At 38.6% G+C, this 15,942-nt stretch overlaps 1 protein-coding gene across 3 annotated transcripts in view; it reads left to right on the top strand.

Annotated features, from left to right (window-relative positions):
- Nucleotides 1-15,942, top strand: part of MYLK (myosin light chain kinase) — a 196,753-nt gene that overhangs the window by 69,828 nt on the left and 110,983 nt on the right. For all 3 annotated transcript variants that reach the window (XM_062498729.1, XM_062498730.1, XM_062498731.1), the window contains exons 3-6: nt 7,006-7,213; nt 8,772-8,820; nt 11,314-11,479; nt 13,386-13,551. In XM_062498729.1, coding sequence (XP_062354713.1) covers nt 7,006-7,213; nt 8,772-8,820; nt 11,314-11,479; nt 13,386-13,551 — 589 coding nt within the window. The remainder of the gene's footprint in view (nt 1-7,005; nt 7,214-8,771; nt 8,821-11,313; nt 11,480-13,385; nt 13,552-15,942) is intronic.

The following is a 15,942-nucleotide window of genomic DNA, read 5'->3' as shown; positions in this document are numbered from 1 at the left end:
GGTTATTTTGTGGTTGTATGAAGACTCCTGTACCAATGTTACTTTAAAGCAATACAGCTGAACTTATTCTTTAAATTAAAGAAAATCTAATTTAGGAAAAGCACCTGTACATGTGATTAATTCCAAAGGACGTAAATAGAGCTCAAACATTCTCTTAAGAGCTGTGTAAATTGGGACTGATGTTTGAACTTGGATAAACTCAAGGCAGCTTGACACCCAGTGCTACTCTGAAATTCCATTTGAGTTCTTCAGAAAATAACATAAGACAAATAGACTTGTTGAGGTTATGATACCTGGGATAGCAATGCTTTTTAAAACAGTTAAATTCTGGTGGCTGAGCACAAAGCCAATAGTCTGTGCACCTCTGGGAATTCTTGACACTGAATTGTACCAAAAAAAGGAAAAAAATAGATGTAGAAGATTGAAGAAGAAATTATGTGCAGCTGCTGTCTGCTTTTCAGTTAGCAGACCATGTCTTCCATGGATAGGTCATAAATTCTTCCCTGCTGAGCACCATAAAAACTGATTCCCCTAAAGACCTGTGGTAGTGTGTGTAGTGTTCTACACGTCTGCAATCTGCAAAAAAAGGGATTGAATAGTGTGATACTGAATGAACAGACTATGCAGGACTACTTTTAAGAGTCAAAACTAAAATTTTTGGGATGCCATCTGCAGAATGATCTTGTGTTTGGTGCTTGGACTATAAAGTATCAAATGCCGTTTGGCACTGGTGAGTGCAAAGTAGAAAAATAAAACACATCCTAGGCTTACAGAAAGACCATTGTTTTTTCTTGTGTGTACAGTAGGTAATGCTTTGAAGTAAACACGTTTGTTCCTACTCTGTATTCCATTTTTGCTTTAATGACACAGCTGTGGATTCTAGACTGTTCTGCAGAAGAGATAGGTTTTTCGCTTTGTTTGCAAAGTCATAGCTAGGTCTCCAAATATTTAACATTTTCATATTTAACCTTGCCAGGCAAGTTCTCTGTTTTAGAAGCAAGCTTTTAAGAGGGATAATCTATTCTTGAGGTATGGTTTGTGTGTGTTTAAAGTCTCAGAAGGAGCTTAACAATGTATCATGTCCACTTTCCTTTATCAAGAACATCTGCTGTTCATTTGTTAAAGCAAACTGCAGCTTGAGCCTAACAGAAGCTTTGTTACAAGACTTAAAAAGAGCTGCACTGGCCAGAGCCATGTTTCCCACTTGCACTAACAGCAGAAATTAAATCTAAATCAAAATATAGCACCTATTAGGTGGGCTATAGTTGCAACTTTCGTGTTGTAGTCTCATCAGTTTTATAGTACTTATTTCCTAAGGCTGAAATTATGAGTTCACTGCATTATGAAATATTAAAACAGGAAGCAGATTTTTTTCTAGTTTGAGAGATACAGAGCTGTGTCTACATGGACAGAGTATATGTTATGGTTTAGCATCCTCTGCTAAGTTCCCTTCACAAGTCTTTTGATCAAGGTCCAGGACCAAAACCCGTTAGCTCTTGATTCAAGTAAAATAGAGGGCTCTGGCCCTCTGGTGACTATGGCAAACACCTCTTTATTTATAGGACCTAGGATGAGCCACACTCACAGAACTGCTGCTACAGTTTGGATTGAATCTCTTGGGGCTGCATGAGAGCCTTCAACTGTATAACCTTCAGAGGAGCCCATCTAATATGTTACTTGCAATAAAGGCAATAATATTCTGTTTTTACTATACCTAGATAATGGAAGAAGAGGCACACTATCCAGTCTCTACTACATTTTAAATGTGTTATACAACATCTTTTCCTGTATCTTTGTTTCTTTGATTATAATTACACTTGCAAAATGTGTCATGCTATTTAATGGCATTTCTTCTGCTGCTTTCTTGATACAATCTGATGGGTTATTACTCTAAGTTTTGCAGAAAGTGCAAGCAGTTTACTCCCTGCTAGAAATTTGCTGTGCCAGGTTTGCAGCCAGCAGAATAAAGGTCAGACTTTGTCAGACATTCTGAGTAGTTTTCCACATCTCCCTTAACGCCTCCTTATGGTGATTTCTAAGGATCTGCCAAAAGTACATGTCTGGGAGCTCAGTGGTAACATCTGACAGCTCTGGCTGAGACTATCCTAATTTTATTCCTTTGCAGCTTTTGATCTTTATGGCCTTATGAGACGCAGAACCCAGAAATTACTGGTTTCCTCCTGAAGATGGGCATTGAACAGAAAATAGGCTACAAAGCCTTCTTGAGCTTTCCTCAATTTCTGGCATTTCTTAATGTAAAGATAGGCAGACAGCCAAATAAACCAAACACCTGCTGTTCCTTTAAAGGAGGTGACTGCTGACAGACATCGTCTACCAACACATTGGCCAATTTCTCTTGAAAGTTTATTGCTTGCCCAGTCCACTGTGGATGTGGGAAATAGTTTCTTCTCTTCTGCATTGCAGGTGCCTATATGCATTAGAAAACATTTAACATTTCTCATTACTGCCATTCTTCATTTATGACTTGTTACCCAGGTCATCTGAACTTTGTTTTTGTGTTATTTTACTGCTTCCAGGCACCACAGTCTAACTGTGAATGTGCTAACTACACTACATGCATGTGAATAGATATTATTTCTGTGTTTTAAATGTATATTCAAAATCAATTTTCTTTTGATGTGTTGAACCACCCAAATAAAAATGATTCTTTCATTCAATGATTGAGAACTATACACACAAAAGTCTTAATTCTGGACTTTGGGGAATTAGGGAAAAGATAGGCAGCAGAAATAGCACAACTGAGTGCTGTATGCTGACAGAACCTGGATGTTTTAAAATTCTGATTTCATGGGAGAATGAATGTCTCTTAAGAGGAATTTTAGTCATTAGTGAATTAATATTTCAGTATATGAAATCATCTCTGTGACAGGAGTTATTTTGAATAGCAACTTCTTAACTGTTGTAACATTGCCAGTCTTAGTATGACTTTTGATATGCCCATGTATATATGATGTAATCCAGGGAGATTTTGCAAGCCAATAAATGCTTTTGATGTCTTCTTCCTGGTCTCATTGCTTCTGTGACCTTTAACAACAAAATGGGACATTTATCTAGTCCTTAAGATCAAGCACTGAAAACCTCAGCCAGTACAATGGATGTAGGTAATGTAATGTTTGCCATCATTTCTAACAGTATTTAGGTGTTACTGAGAAACTGAACAATATTTAATAACAGTACACACCCCACCAATGTTTCACACTTACACTTTGGTTTATTGTAACTTATGGCTGCTTTTTTTTGGATGCTGTAGGTTTGTGTTCATTGATGACCTTACTGGACCCAACAGAAGTTATAATGCAGGACATAAATTTGAACTTAAAAGCACAAGCCAAAAGGATGCATCCCATTGCCTTAAACTTCTACTGCAACTGTGTTGAAGTAGGCAAACCTATGGGGTTTTTTTAAACAGCTCTTTTATGGAGCTTATATGGAGACCAAGTTTTAGAAAACATTTCCTGTGCTTTTGAACAAGAAAAAGGATTGCTGAATGTATTTGGTGCTGGTGGTCACTGACTTCCTTTCAGTTTGTGACAGTGGGGAATAGTTTGTAGGGGCACATTTTCTAATAATACTTTAGAGTACAGCTTCCATGGATTTGTTGTAGTTTTTTCCTTTTCTTTGGGAACCTAGCACCATCCCTTTTCAATAGCATTCTCTCACACCCAGATGCAGGACCCGAACTCTGGGAGTTTCACACACCACAGGTTCTCTCTTAGCTCTTTTCCCTTGCTGTTGATGCACTGTTTTGTCTTACCAGACTTTTCCAGGAAGGCTCTAAGCACTTGAAGGGTCCAGACAAAAACTCAAAACTCAATGGTTATTTGGTGCTTGCTGTCAATTTTCCACTTGTTATTGTTGTAGAGTAGGTAAAGAGAATCTGCAGCCTCACTGGGACTGGCAATACTCACACAAACCAAGTTGTAAATAAGGCTGATAGCATGCTGCTGCTGGGCATTAAATAAGCAGATGAATTTCTCTTTGCTGTGGATTTATTCAAGGCAGATGTTTTTAGTGAGCTCTGGAAAGGTTTGGAGGAATATAAAACCTGCTGCAGTTCTGGATTTGATCCATGAGGATCAAAATCTGGTAACCAGTGATTTGTTTAAGGGTCCCTGACACTTTTATGGCAAGACCATGTATTCAGAGAGGGCTGGCTCACTTTGAAACACATTCCAAACCCAAACCTGAAATAAATCCTAGCAACAGAGCAATTCTGTAAACTTCTGCTTTTCTATTATTTCACTTTTGACAAAAAAATTAAAGAAAAAAAAAATCATCATTTTGGAAGGGAATGACAACCTTTAGAAAGGAAATGGAATGCTGATTGTCTGTTTTTGTAGTTTTTGGTGTGGCATTTCCTCAGTGTAGAGATGTGGATGAACACAATAATACAGAAAAAGCAGGTATAAAATAAAGACACAGAGAAGAAATGGAAAAATACTTAATGTAGCTTCAGCCATGTGATATTAGAAGTACATACATAATGGCCTACCAGAGCTTGAAGGGTCAGCTAAAAATGGCCTTGTGTGGTCCAAGAGGGACTTCAGAATATTGTAAAACAAAATTGAAAAGGAAGACGGCTATTTCCCATTGTTTTGACCCCAATTGTTCCCTGTTACTAGTGATGGAAAGTTAATGCTTGGGGCCTTTGGAGCTGGGTTGAACAATTCAATGAAATCGCCAGAAGAAATTATTATGAACTGGAAAAAAACAGTAAATATATTAGGTGATGTGTAATTGATGACATTCATTTGCAGGCCAGAATCTCAGCAGCTGTAAACAGATGTGGCTAGACTGATGCTTATAAAGAAGCTGTGATGTGAAGACAGAACCACTGAAAAGGTGCTTCTGTCTTCACATCAATTGAAGTGCTACTCTTCCATTTTACTGTACTGTAGATACTTGATACATCAGTGTGAAAGCAATTTTTTCTCAAATATTTAAAATAAATCTTAATATCCAATGAAGCAAAAATGAGAACTAGTAATTCTATTCTAATGTACCCTCTGGCTTTGGGTAAATCACTTAATCTCTCTGTTGGTTTCTTAATCTAGAATGAAAACACAGGTAGAAGGGCATTGACAAGTCAATAGTAAGAAACAATTACTTGGTGCAAGTCACTTTCTGTGACAGTGAGCACATTATCAAGTAACTGGAGTTACAGTATTGTAACAATCTCATATTGCTGCCTCACAACTTCCTATTTCTGCAAATGATATGTGCTGAGAGAGATATTCCTTGGAGCATGCACTCTGAGTAAGCACTAAATCAATATGCTGGAGTAGGGTGAGGGGTCTGGGATAAGAAGGAGCTGCTGTTTATCAGAAAAAACTGGAAAAAGACATGGCCACAAAGAGCTTTAGAAAAATGCTGTGGCATTTTTAAACAGAAATCAGCTCCCCATTGTGCAGGATCCCAGAGTTTGTACTTCATGGAACATGGCTTTTGCTTAGTTAAAGATAGACTCAAAAAGAATTTGAGAAATTATATCAGAAGTGGAAAGTTTCTCCAGTTTATTCAGCATATTCAGCTCATGGCAAATGTTAATGTCCTTAATATTGAGTAAGTAGTGCCAGGGAGAAGAGGTCGCCACATCACTGGAAAAATTAATTTGTCTGAACTGATATCCCAAGATTTAAAGGAAACAGAAAAAAATTCTGACAGATGTAGGTTAAGCTGCAGCAGATGAGAAACCCAGCTGGAGTGAGGTGGGGCTGGATTAAAAATGAAAGTTTTTTAAAGAAGAGAATCTAAGAATGGGTAAGGTTGTTAGGGCTAAATATGGTTATTTGCATAGTAAGTGCTGTGCAGTCAGAGAAAGCAGAGCTGAAATGAGAATTGGAAACTGAGAGGAGAATGCTGGGAGGAATTTGCCCAAGCCACAACCAAGCCTTCTTTACTTCAAGACAGATCATCAATATTTTGCCCACCTGGAGGTTGAAGGGACTTCCTGCTCAGTTGCCAAATTTTGATATGTAGTTCAGAAGGCAACATTGCTTCTTTCCCAGTGAGCAAACACAGCCACAGCTATTACTCATTCCGGCTCATCTTGATTCACTCAGTTACTTCTTGACTTGTAGGCAAAGGATCAAAGAGCCAGGAGATGGAGAGCTGACATATCAGAGAGGGGATAGGAAAGGAGTGCTGCAATCAGGAGTTGTTATGATGACTTAGCGAGCATGCTAACAATTAACACATTCTAAAGTGACCCTCAAAGAGGATGGCATTTCTCACAAAGCAGAGGAAGAATCTTTGTCTGAGTAGTTTTTTATTTGATGGAAACTGGTGTATGTCTGCTTTTCTGATTTTGTTTTTGCAGAAAAAAGTCACAGATCCTCATCAAGTTTCAGGAGCTCAATTGCAAATCAGTAACTCAGTTCTCAGTTACACCAGCCTAGGATCGGCCTGTAAATCTGAAGGCTTCCTTAATGCCATAGGAGGCAGGGATATACCAGCATGGCTGTTATTTATTAAGAACAGGACAGGTTCATTTTGCTGAAAATTCTTTTTTTGGGGGTAGACCAGAAGTCTCTTTAAGTCGAGCTGTATATTTTTGTGACTATGTGTAGGTGCTTATAGTCTTCTCCTACCATAACATAAGACTAACTCTTAATGATGCTTTCTCAAATTGCAGCTCCTTATCTTCTACTTTTGAAGATCAAGACAGAATTTGGTATGCGTCTGCATTTTTTGCCTGTATATTGTCAGGAGCTAGAAATGGTTCTAGTGGGAATTTTTTCTGCATGAGTATCTATCTGCCTGACTAGTCTTATGATTTTAAGTCTGACTTATCCAAGAGTTTTTTCATTTCATTATCTTCTGCCATTTGGCTTACAAAGAATATGGCTTTAACAGGCATATTAAAGAATATGTGTCAAGAACTTTCCACTGTATTGCGAAATGTCCCACATTTCTTCCTGATATCATAATCTGTTAAGTTTACCTTCTTTCTCCACTCTGTCTCTCTCTCTCACATCTTTCCAGGTCAGAGGCTACCCTGAGCCACAGATCACATGGTACAGAAATGGGCATCCTGTCCCAGAGGGAGACCATTATGTTGTGGACCGCAGCATCCGGGGCGTGTTCAGCTTGGTCATCAAAGGTGTGCAGGAAGGTGATGGTGGCAAATACACCTGTGAGGCTGCAAATGATGGTGGTGTTCGTCAAGTGACTGTGGAACTGACAGTGGAAGGTCAGAAGATTCTTACACTGTTGTTTTGGTGATTGTAGTTTAATAAAGGAACAAGGTGTGCTAAACAGTCTGGTTAAAATCACAACTGTACTCACATGCCTTCTCATTGATGCAAGAGTAAGGTTCATTTACTGCAATTCACAGGTTAAGACATTGTGCAGGGAGCTACATATCTACAATTAGATAAAGTGTAATTTCTGTTTCAGGTGTGGGTGATGATGTGCAGGTAACAAAAGTCCTAGCTTTAAAGACTTTGTTCTAAGCTTTGTAATCTTTATGGAAGTCACCACTCAGGACAGAAACTGCTAAGCTGCACGCATGGTTGTAATTGCATGTTTAATATCACACAGGAAACAGCCAGGATCAAACACGGGAATTTTTAAGAGCACATCTGCATATTAGATAGTTGAAAACTGCCAAATTTCAAATTTAAAGAGTGACATAAAGCCAGGGAAGGATTGAAATCCATTGTACTGCTTCTCCTCTTGCAATTTGGTGATATAAGAGATCTGTTGAATATCAAAACCTCTCAGGTTTTAGTGTTGAAATCTTGAAGTACAGAAAAAACCTGCAGCAGTCCTGAAACTATCGGTAGTTGGGTTTATTCAGAGTGAAAAACTCTAATTTACTCAGAGTACATACTGAAATATGCATAGATCTGACATGATTGCTGCTGCCTTCTGTTGTAAAAATTATGTGACGTATTTTTTTCCCCTTGTTTTAAGCTGGGACTGCTTTATGAATGACAATTTACATGGAGGTGGAGGATTTTTTTAAAAGCTGTTTTTATATCAGTTTTCTGACCTGGTTTTTGCTGCAGTTCAAAACAACTTTGGGACATTACCCAATGACTGAATTTCTGAGTTTAAGAATGATATGGTCTTTGTTCTAAAATCCCTTTATCCATCAATATAGCAAATAAAAAAAAATCTCTTCTCTGCAAAGATAACCACATGGGGCTGCCTGCTGTTTGAAAAACGAGTGACTGAAACGCGATCTATTCTTTCCATCTGCATGGCTGTCCCGTCCGACAGTGATGTGGGCTCTCCTAAGGCCCTAGAGCAGGTGTTTTTTCTCAGCCCCAGAGCTGTAGGTTTGATGTGCGGCTCCGGGTGACCCCGGGTCGGGCTCTGTGTGCAGCAGATGGCGCTGGGCTCCCGCGGCATCTCCGCGCTGCGAGGGACCAGCTCCTGTGCCGTGTACAGCTAAGGTACTTCGGACTGGCACAGGGCTGAAAACCCAGCCAAGTACAGTTTTCACAGTCTGAAGACCTCCTGCTATACTGACTTGAAGTGCTGGTGCACTGTACAAATTATACAGTGTTTCATTCAAAAAAGTATTTTTTCAGTGTTGTTACAACTGAGGCTGCTAAAGCTTGCTTTTGAAACTGGAGAGCCTAACTTTGAACTACAGGTGACATGAGCTTATACTGCAGGTGTCACGTTCCTCCTTTATGTTTCTAACCTGGATAAATATTTTACATTATCTTTATTATCTGTAATTCCCAATGGGCTTGACAAAGCTTTCGACTTCCTGTGTTTCTGTCCTGTGCTTACAGGAAACTCCTTGATGAAATACAGCCTGCCATCCAGTGCCAAAACCTCTGGGTAAGCAGTATACTCACTCTCATATTGTTTACCAGACACTTAAATATATTTTGGTAGGAAAACAAGTGAAATTACTCTTTCTAAAAGTCTCCGTTTTCCCCAAGCAGAGTAGCTACTGTGAGAGCTGCTGGCCAAGCAGAGCAGTTGAGGCAGTCAGGAAGATGCACAGCTACTGCTGCAGCATAGTGACTGAGGAATTAATGTGGCTGAAAACAGATCATCCTGCTGATACCTAAATATTGCACCCTCCTCTGCTGTAATTTTGCACCCTCTTCTCTGCTCTCTGATATTCAAGAATCCTTCCCCACTTCCATGACCCAACAATCTATTTTAAAGCCAGAGCAAATACTGCTTTAAGTAAGAGCAACTGAAATCAGCATCATTCTTGCACACAGAATTTAAATATTTCTAAGCAATGCAGTGGCTAAACTGTCCAGAAGAAATAATTGTTCTGGTTTGGAGTAACTGTACCAAGAACAGGTTGATGGGGTGATGTAAGCTGGCACACAAAAGCCTACTTGTGCTTTCTGCACTTCAGTAAGCATTTACAATGTGAATGTCACCATTTTGAAAGCCTCATGCCTAATTCTTCCAACAGCTGAATTAACTCCTTTATAAACAGTTTTAATTTAAGCAGATTTTTCTCTGACTTATATCTCTGCCACTGAATCACTCTGGATGTAGGGGAAAATACATGATCTAATTATGTCAGTGTTTAGCTACAGATAATTAAAACTGGAGATTTTAATTTCATCACTGATTTGAACACTTGAACCTTTTTTTAAATTTTGAAATAAACAGGTTACAACAGTGAAAATTTAAAGTAAAACTGAGTATTCGGGCTTTTACATTTTAAATTCTGTATGGCAAATGACCTACAGATATACACACAGGATAAATAATCAAAACAAGGAAGGACAGTTCAGGTTGCTGTTAGATTTTGTTGTATACTTAGACTTTACAGGGCACCATCCTAATTCATTGCATTGCGTAGAGTTAGAGTGATTTCCTGTGTTTTCCTCCTACTCAGTATTATTAATTCTATGGTAGAAGGCAAAAGAAAAAAAATTACTCATTTTCATTTGTTCACATCTAGGAACCAGCCATAAAGCTGCAGCCCAACTAACAGTAGATTTTCTTCTAATATGTTGATGTGTATAGATATATAAATATAGAGTCACCACCTAAAGATGGTTACTAAAATACTTCTTTAGTACACATTTATGTTCTTCAGTGTTCGTATGAGGGAGATGACATTAAAAGCTATCAGATATTCAATTATATGATAAAGTGATTTTCATTTTAGCATGTTACAATCACCCTTCTCTCAATAATTTGTTATGGTCCTCTTTTCCATGTAAATTCTTTCATTATGGTATCATCTCTTGCTTAGAAACCTCGAGCTGCCCATATGGCAACCACCATGCCTTGGCATCACCTTGGACTAAGAAAATGCAGTCTCTGTTAGTATCTGACACCTGGTAGAGATGCTGAGGTATTGATGCATCTTACTTGCATGTGGTAAAAGGCCATCTGAAAAAAAAAAGGCCTTGAAAATGGTCCAGTTTGCTAGAAATGAAATGTTTTTTTGAAAAAGAAATCACCATCTGCCATCTGCTAATGTGTCCTTGCTGTACCAAGGCTTCAGAGCAAAGAGTGAGTGTGCTCCCTTTGACATTAACAGACCTGAAGTTGCACCTTTTCAGATTTTTTCATGTTATAATGCTCTTGGTGTTTTATGTTTTATGGTTGTGTAACTGTTTACAGTTTTGCACTGCAGTCACTGATGCCACTTTAGTTTCATCCCACATGTCATTTCCCAGCTGTGCCAGCCATGTAAGTAGAGCTGGGCATTTACACTTAAACAGTAATTTACCTGGGACAGGTGTACACCTGGGCACAGGGTGTTGTGCCCTCTTCATACTTGCTTTTAAAATATGGTAGTAAATGAGGTTACAAATAAAAATCTTAACCCAGACTAAAAATATTTACCCAGGACATGTCAGAAATGTTGCAAAACCAAGGTGCTGATTCATAAATCAGAAATTACTGTGTCAATTGCACTCAAGAATGAAACTAATTACATTATAAAAAAACCTGTGAACAGTAAACAAGTATGCCCAAATAAGCTCTTAGGAGGCAACTAAAAAATAGAAAATAGGGGAAACTAATTGCATATAGTGTTTCCTACATTTTGGTTTGCCCAGCTCTGCTTATGAACAACTGAAATGGTCCCCAATATCTGTTCTGTGTATGCCAGATGAGGGTGCGTAGCACAATACTGTTTAGTTGCATGAGGAGTCAAGAGCAGTCATCACCAGCATTTACATTTCTTCCATGGCCAAGAAAAATACCATGCAACTGCAGTCTAGGTTGCCATCAATGACACACCCTTGTTGGCAGACCACAAGTCTAAAATGCTTCCTGACATGTGCTCTAACCACAGCAGCTTCCAGCTCTTCTGTAAAACCAGAATGTCAAATGCCTTTGCAGGGGAAGACTTGCTATTCCATCTGTGGAGCAGAGGCCAAGCATTTGGGGAGAAAGTCCACCCAAGTTTGCTACAAAACCCAACAAAGTTGTTGTGCGTGAAGGCCAAACAGGCAAATTCTCGTGTAAAATAACTGGACGACCTCTGCCTCAAGTAACTTGGTTTAAGGTATGATTTCCCCAAAAACTTATGTTTTCCTTTCCTTTTGAAATTTTATGACTTGAAAAGATGAAATGCACATTGAAGTATGCCCTCTGGGCATACGCAAGATCTCCAAACACATTTGTTGTTTGTAAGGAGAGAGCTTTCAGGTGATGACTAGGTATTACACTGATTAGGTAATTTTTACTCAAACTGTCAGTATTCTAGAGAATTACAGTTCCTTTCTTTAATTTGGAAGACCAAATATATGGCTGCTCTGGTGGCATCCAGCTCTCTTCCACCCTTCAACAGAAAAATACCTTTTGCTATAGTGAACAGAAAAAAAACGCAACTCTTATCAGTGCTTGCATTTTCTCTTGGTATCTCCAGGATGGGGGGGAAAGAAACCAAAAAAAAAGCCTCAGAAAACTTCTCAGAGAACAGGGAAATGCTTCCAAGTTGTCTGCTTTATTCCAGGCTTAACCTTGTCTGAAATACAAGAATGTCAGGGTACATCCCCAGCCGCTTGCAGTGGAAGCACTCTCTGACATCTCCTGCAGCTGGTGGCTCCATCTGGAGTCTGCCTCTCCTTCCAGCTGCCATCCATTCTGTGGGAGCTGCTGGCTCTCTGGGGCTCTGCAGTGCAGCTGCTCCACCACAGCCTGGTTCCAGTCCCACCAGGCTAGTTCAGGTTTTCCAGCCATGCAGCTCCGTGCAAAACAGGATTTGCCACTCAGTTCTCTTTGTTCAGGGCTGTGTGGTAAATGGGAAATAGGAACTACCAATCCAGCTGTTTGGATCTATACTTTGGTACTTCTCCACACATTTTTTTTTTTTTTTGCAATTTGCTGGAGGTTATATTAAATATTTTGCTATTGATTATCACCTTCAATATAATGGAAATTAACTTACATATCTGCTGGGCCATATCTGGATACTGTAGAACTAATAGATGACCACCTTCCTTACAGCATGGGAGCTTTATCAGCAAGTAAAATAGCACTTTTCTCAACTAATCATTAAGCCTGTTTGTAACTAACTCTGTTTATTATTTTCTTTATAATTTTCTTACTTGTTAGGTTGCAATTAACAGAAGCTTCTGTATCATCAGCAACCCCTGGATGTGGACTAGCTTTTTAATATTCCATTAGGACCTAAAGAACCCAGATAGAAGGAAGTTGATAGACTTCAAGAATGACAGTGTCTGTAAACACTGTGACATTTCTCTGATGTTTACTGCCCAAGTAAAGTAATAAATGTGTATATTTTCCCTTCCTAAACTTAGGATGGGAGAAGCTGTGGTGTCTGATAGCAAGGCACTAGTTCTTGATGGCTGATGCTGAAGCAAAAGCACTGATTTGCTCACAGATGAGGTATTAGTCAATTGCTTATAGAATTTAAAGCAAAAAAATGTCATTGTGATCATCTACTCTGTGTAACAGAGAACAGAACTATACAAATTTCTTCTTGCCTCAAAGCTGAATCTTTAGATATGGATTATGGATCCAGATTTAACTCCAGTGTAGCTATTGAGGGATAGAGAACTATTCTTCAGACTGGAAAAGCAAAAAAGGCTTTTGTCTAAAAGCATTTGGATTCCTGGAACAAACAAGAACATAAAACTGGTTTGAGCCCATATACAATGAAAATATTTTTTCTAGGAATCCGAGTATAATAAACAGGGAGAGGCTGAAATCAAAATGAGATGAATAGGTGGCAAAATAGAGGAAAAAAGAAGCCTCCTGAAGATATGAATTACAGAATTTTGGACATAATTTATTGTTTTGTTTATGCCATATGAGAACTATTCAATGAAGAAATTTGGCTAAAGAATAGCAGAAAGGCATTTTGACCTAATGTTTTACTAAAAAAATTCATGTCCTCCTTCTCTTAACAATAGCTGCTCTCTTATGCTGTCCTGTGATATTTTCAGGGTGATATTCAGTTACAGCAAAACGAGCATTTCAACATGTATGAGAGAACGGGCATCCAGTTCTTGGAGATCCAAAATGTTCAGCTTGCTGATTCAGGAATTTACACGTGCACAGTGGTGAACAGCGCTGGGAAAGCATCTGTGTCTGCAGAGCTCACCGTGCAAGGTACAGCAAAGAGTTTGCAGGACAGAGAAAAGTGAGCCACAGACATTCTGTTAAAATGTTTCTGGTTGTGTTCTCGATATTTACAAGAAACATTCACTTCTTCCCATTATCTTCTCTCTCTGTCTCTCTCCTGTCCATTAAATGATGCTGTGATAGCTTGGAGCATGCTCCAGCTGGAAACTTTGTGTGGGTACAATGGGAAGAAAAGGTTATCCAAGTGCTTTGTAACATATTCCTTTAAAAACACCTTTTCACTTTTACTGTGACTTTGATTTCTGTGTTTTGAACATTGATTTGCTTTTCAAATGGAACCTGGCACTTCTTATAATCAGTAATTAATTTTGTATTTGTTGGGTACTAGCACCAGATGCACATTTATACCAACTCCCTTAAGGGAAGCAAAATTCTATCTGTATTTGTAGAAATAAGAAAGCAAAGTAAAAGGGAATAATTCTAAATTATGAGAGAGAAAAAAATCTTAATAAGATTAAAATTCAGTCTTCTCAACTCTGAACCCTGCATATTTCACTGCTTGTTAAGGAAACAAATGTCTCTGCATAAGTAGAATGTTCTATTCCACACATGCATTATCATATACAGCTCATTTTGCAGTTTGATGCTTCTTAGAGAGCCCTCTGCATCAGCCTCAAAATCATACACCTTCAGCAAGCACACTAAAGAGCAAGTTGATCAGTCAGTGGGTAAGCAGTCACTGGACCCAATTAAATAATTAAATCCACAGCTGCTGGCTTCAGCTGCAGTCATGAGGTCAATGGGTTACATATGCACCCAGCAGTGAGTTTTTTGTTGCAAAACCTTTAGTTTCACATCAATGCTGTCACTAAGGTATCAAGAATATAAATAACAAGAGGATGTACATTTGGGAAGCTCAAAACCACAGCTAACCCTTCTACAAATTAAAGCTGTACTTTTCATCTGTAAGTTCCAATCTGATGAAGCCATTGTAGAAGAAGCTTCTACAGTTTGCCTGTTCAACAGAGATTGTGCAGAAAGGCCTGTTTCTTTCAATGAGCCTTTTATCTAAACATAAAACTCAATCCCTAATTGCTCTCCCTGAAATGGTGAGCTTTCTGTTCTGTAATAGCTACATGTACCTTGAGAGATGATGTGGAATGAGGGTCACAAAGTCAGTTGTGGTATATGTTTGCTTCAGAAGCTGACCACATCTCTGAATAATCCATTCTTTCTTAGATGAGTGCAGGTCAGTAAAAAAGGCACTCTTTTGCAATGCTCTTGATTCATTGGATGATTCCACTTACCACAATATATAATACCTAATTCTTTCATTATCAATTAAAACAGGTTTTCAGAGTTGCTGCAAGATGTTAGCAGACAATCAAGTGGCTCAGAAGTACTACATGTTCTTTCAAAGACATGCAATCTCATATATAGATATTTTCCTCCAATAGTTGCACTTTTCCCCAGAGTGGAAGGTGAAGAGGGAAGAGGAAATCTTCTGATAGACAGGTTTGCATGGTATTATTTGTCTGCAACCATTAGTTATGAGGCTTCCTTTTCTGTGTTTATCCAGCCTTTTAAGTTTTAATTTCTGTACTTCTGTTACAGTTTGACAAGTTTATTGAAATTAGGTCAATGGGGTTTTTTCCATCTCTAACCTCAACTTTTGTTTGTGTGTAAATAGATTCTTTTGGTCACTCTGAATGGCATGGCAAGTACAAGAATTTAGATGTGGAGTTTTGCTTACAAAACACAATGGAAGTCAGGATATCATCCATCACATAATTTTTTCTTTTCCCTGAGGCAGAGACTCTGAAAGCATTTTTATGAAGTGCTTGTTGATGACTTGAAAAATTTCTTATCTTGCAAATTAATTATTCCTTGTCTTTCTAATGTAATTTCTAGTCTCACAATTGACAACAGCATAGATGCAGCTTTGATCTGACCAGGAGAAAACATATTGCATCCTGAAGTCTTATTTTGGGGGTAATGGAGAGATGTGGTTGGTATTTGACCTAGAATAGCATTTATCTCCTCACAGCTATTTATTATCTCATGCTGCCCCTAAGGGAAACAAACATTGTCAAGGTTTTTGAGAATTCATGGAGGATTACAAATAAGGAGACTGATTGTGGGTCAGTATGTGCTCAGTTTTATCAATGCAACTGATGAGGCACCTTGGCAAATCTTTACAGTTCAGCCATGTTCCCAGATTTTTTGGTGGCATTGGCAAAGTGAAGAAGTGTGATGCATTAGCTTTTGTATTATTCATGTTAATCATGATAATTGTTGCTATGCAGCAAATGGGTTGATAAATGTTTTCAGGTAGGTTCAGGTTTTGGGAGGTTTTAGTCCTGTTGACTTGGTTCTGTGTTTTAGCCAGAGGACAGCTGCTGTTTCTCTGTGAGCATG

The sequence above is a fragment of the Cinclus cinclus genome, chromosome 9 (genome assembly GCF_963662255.1).
Source record: "Cinclus cinclus chromosome 9, bCinCin1.1, whole genome shotgun sequence".
In the NCBI taxonomy this organism is placed as follows: domain Eukaryota; kingdom Metazoa; phylum Chordata; class Aves; order Passeriformes; family Cinclidae; genus Cinclus; species Cinclus cinclus.
Note: the sequence above shows the minus strand (reverse complement) of the source record. Positions and strands in the feature narration are given on the sequence as shown.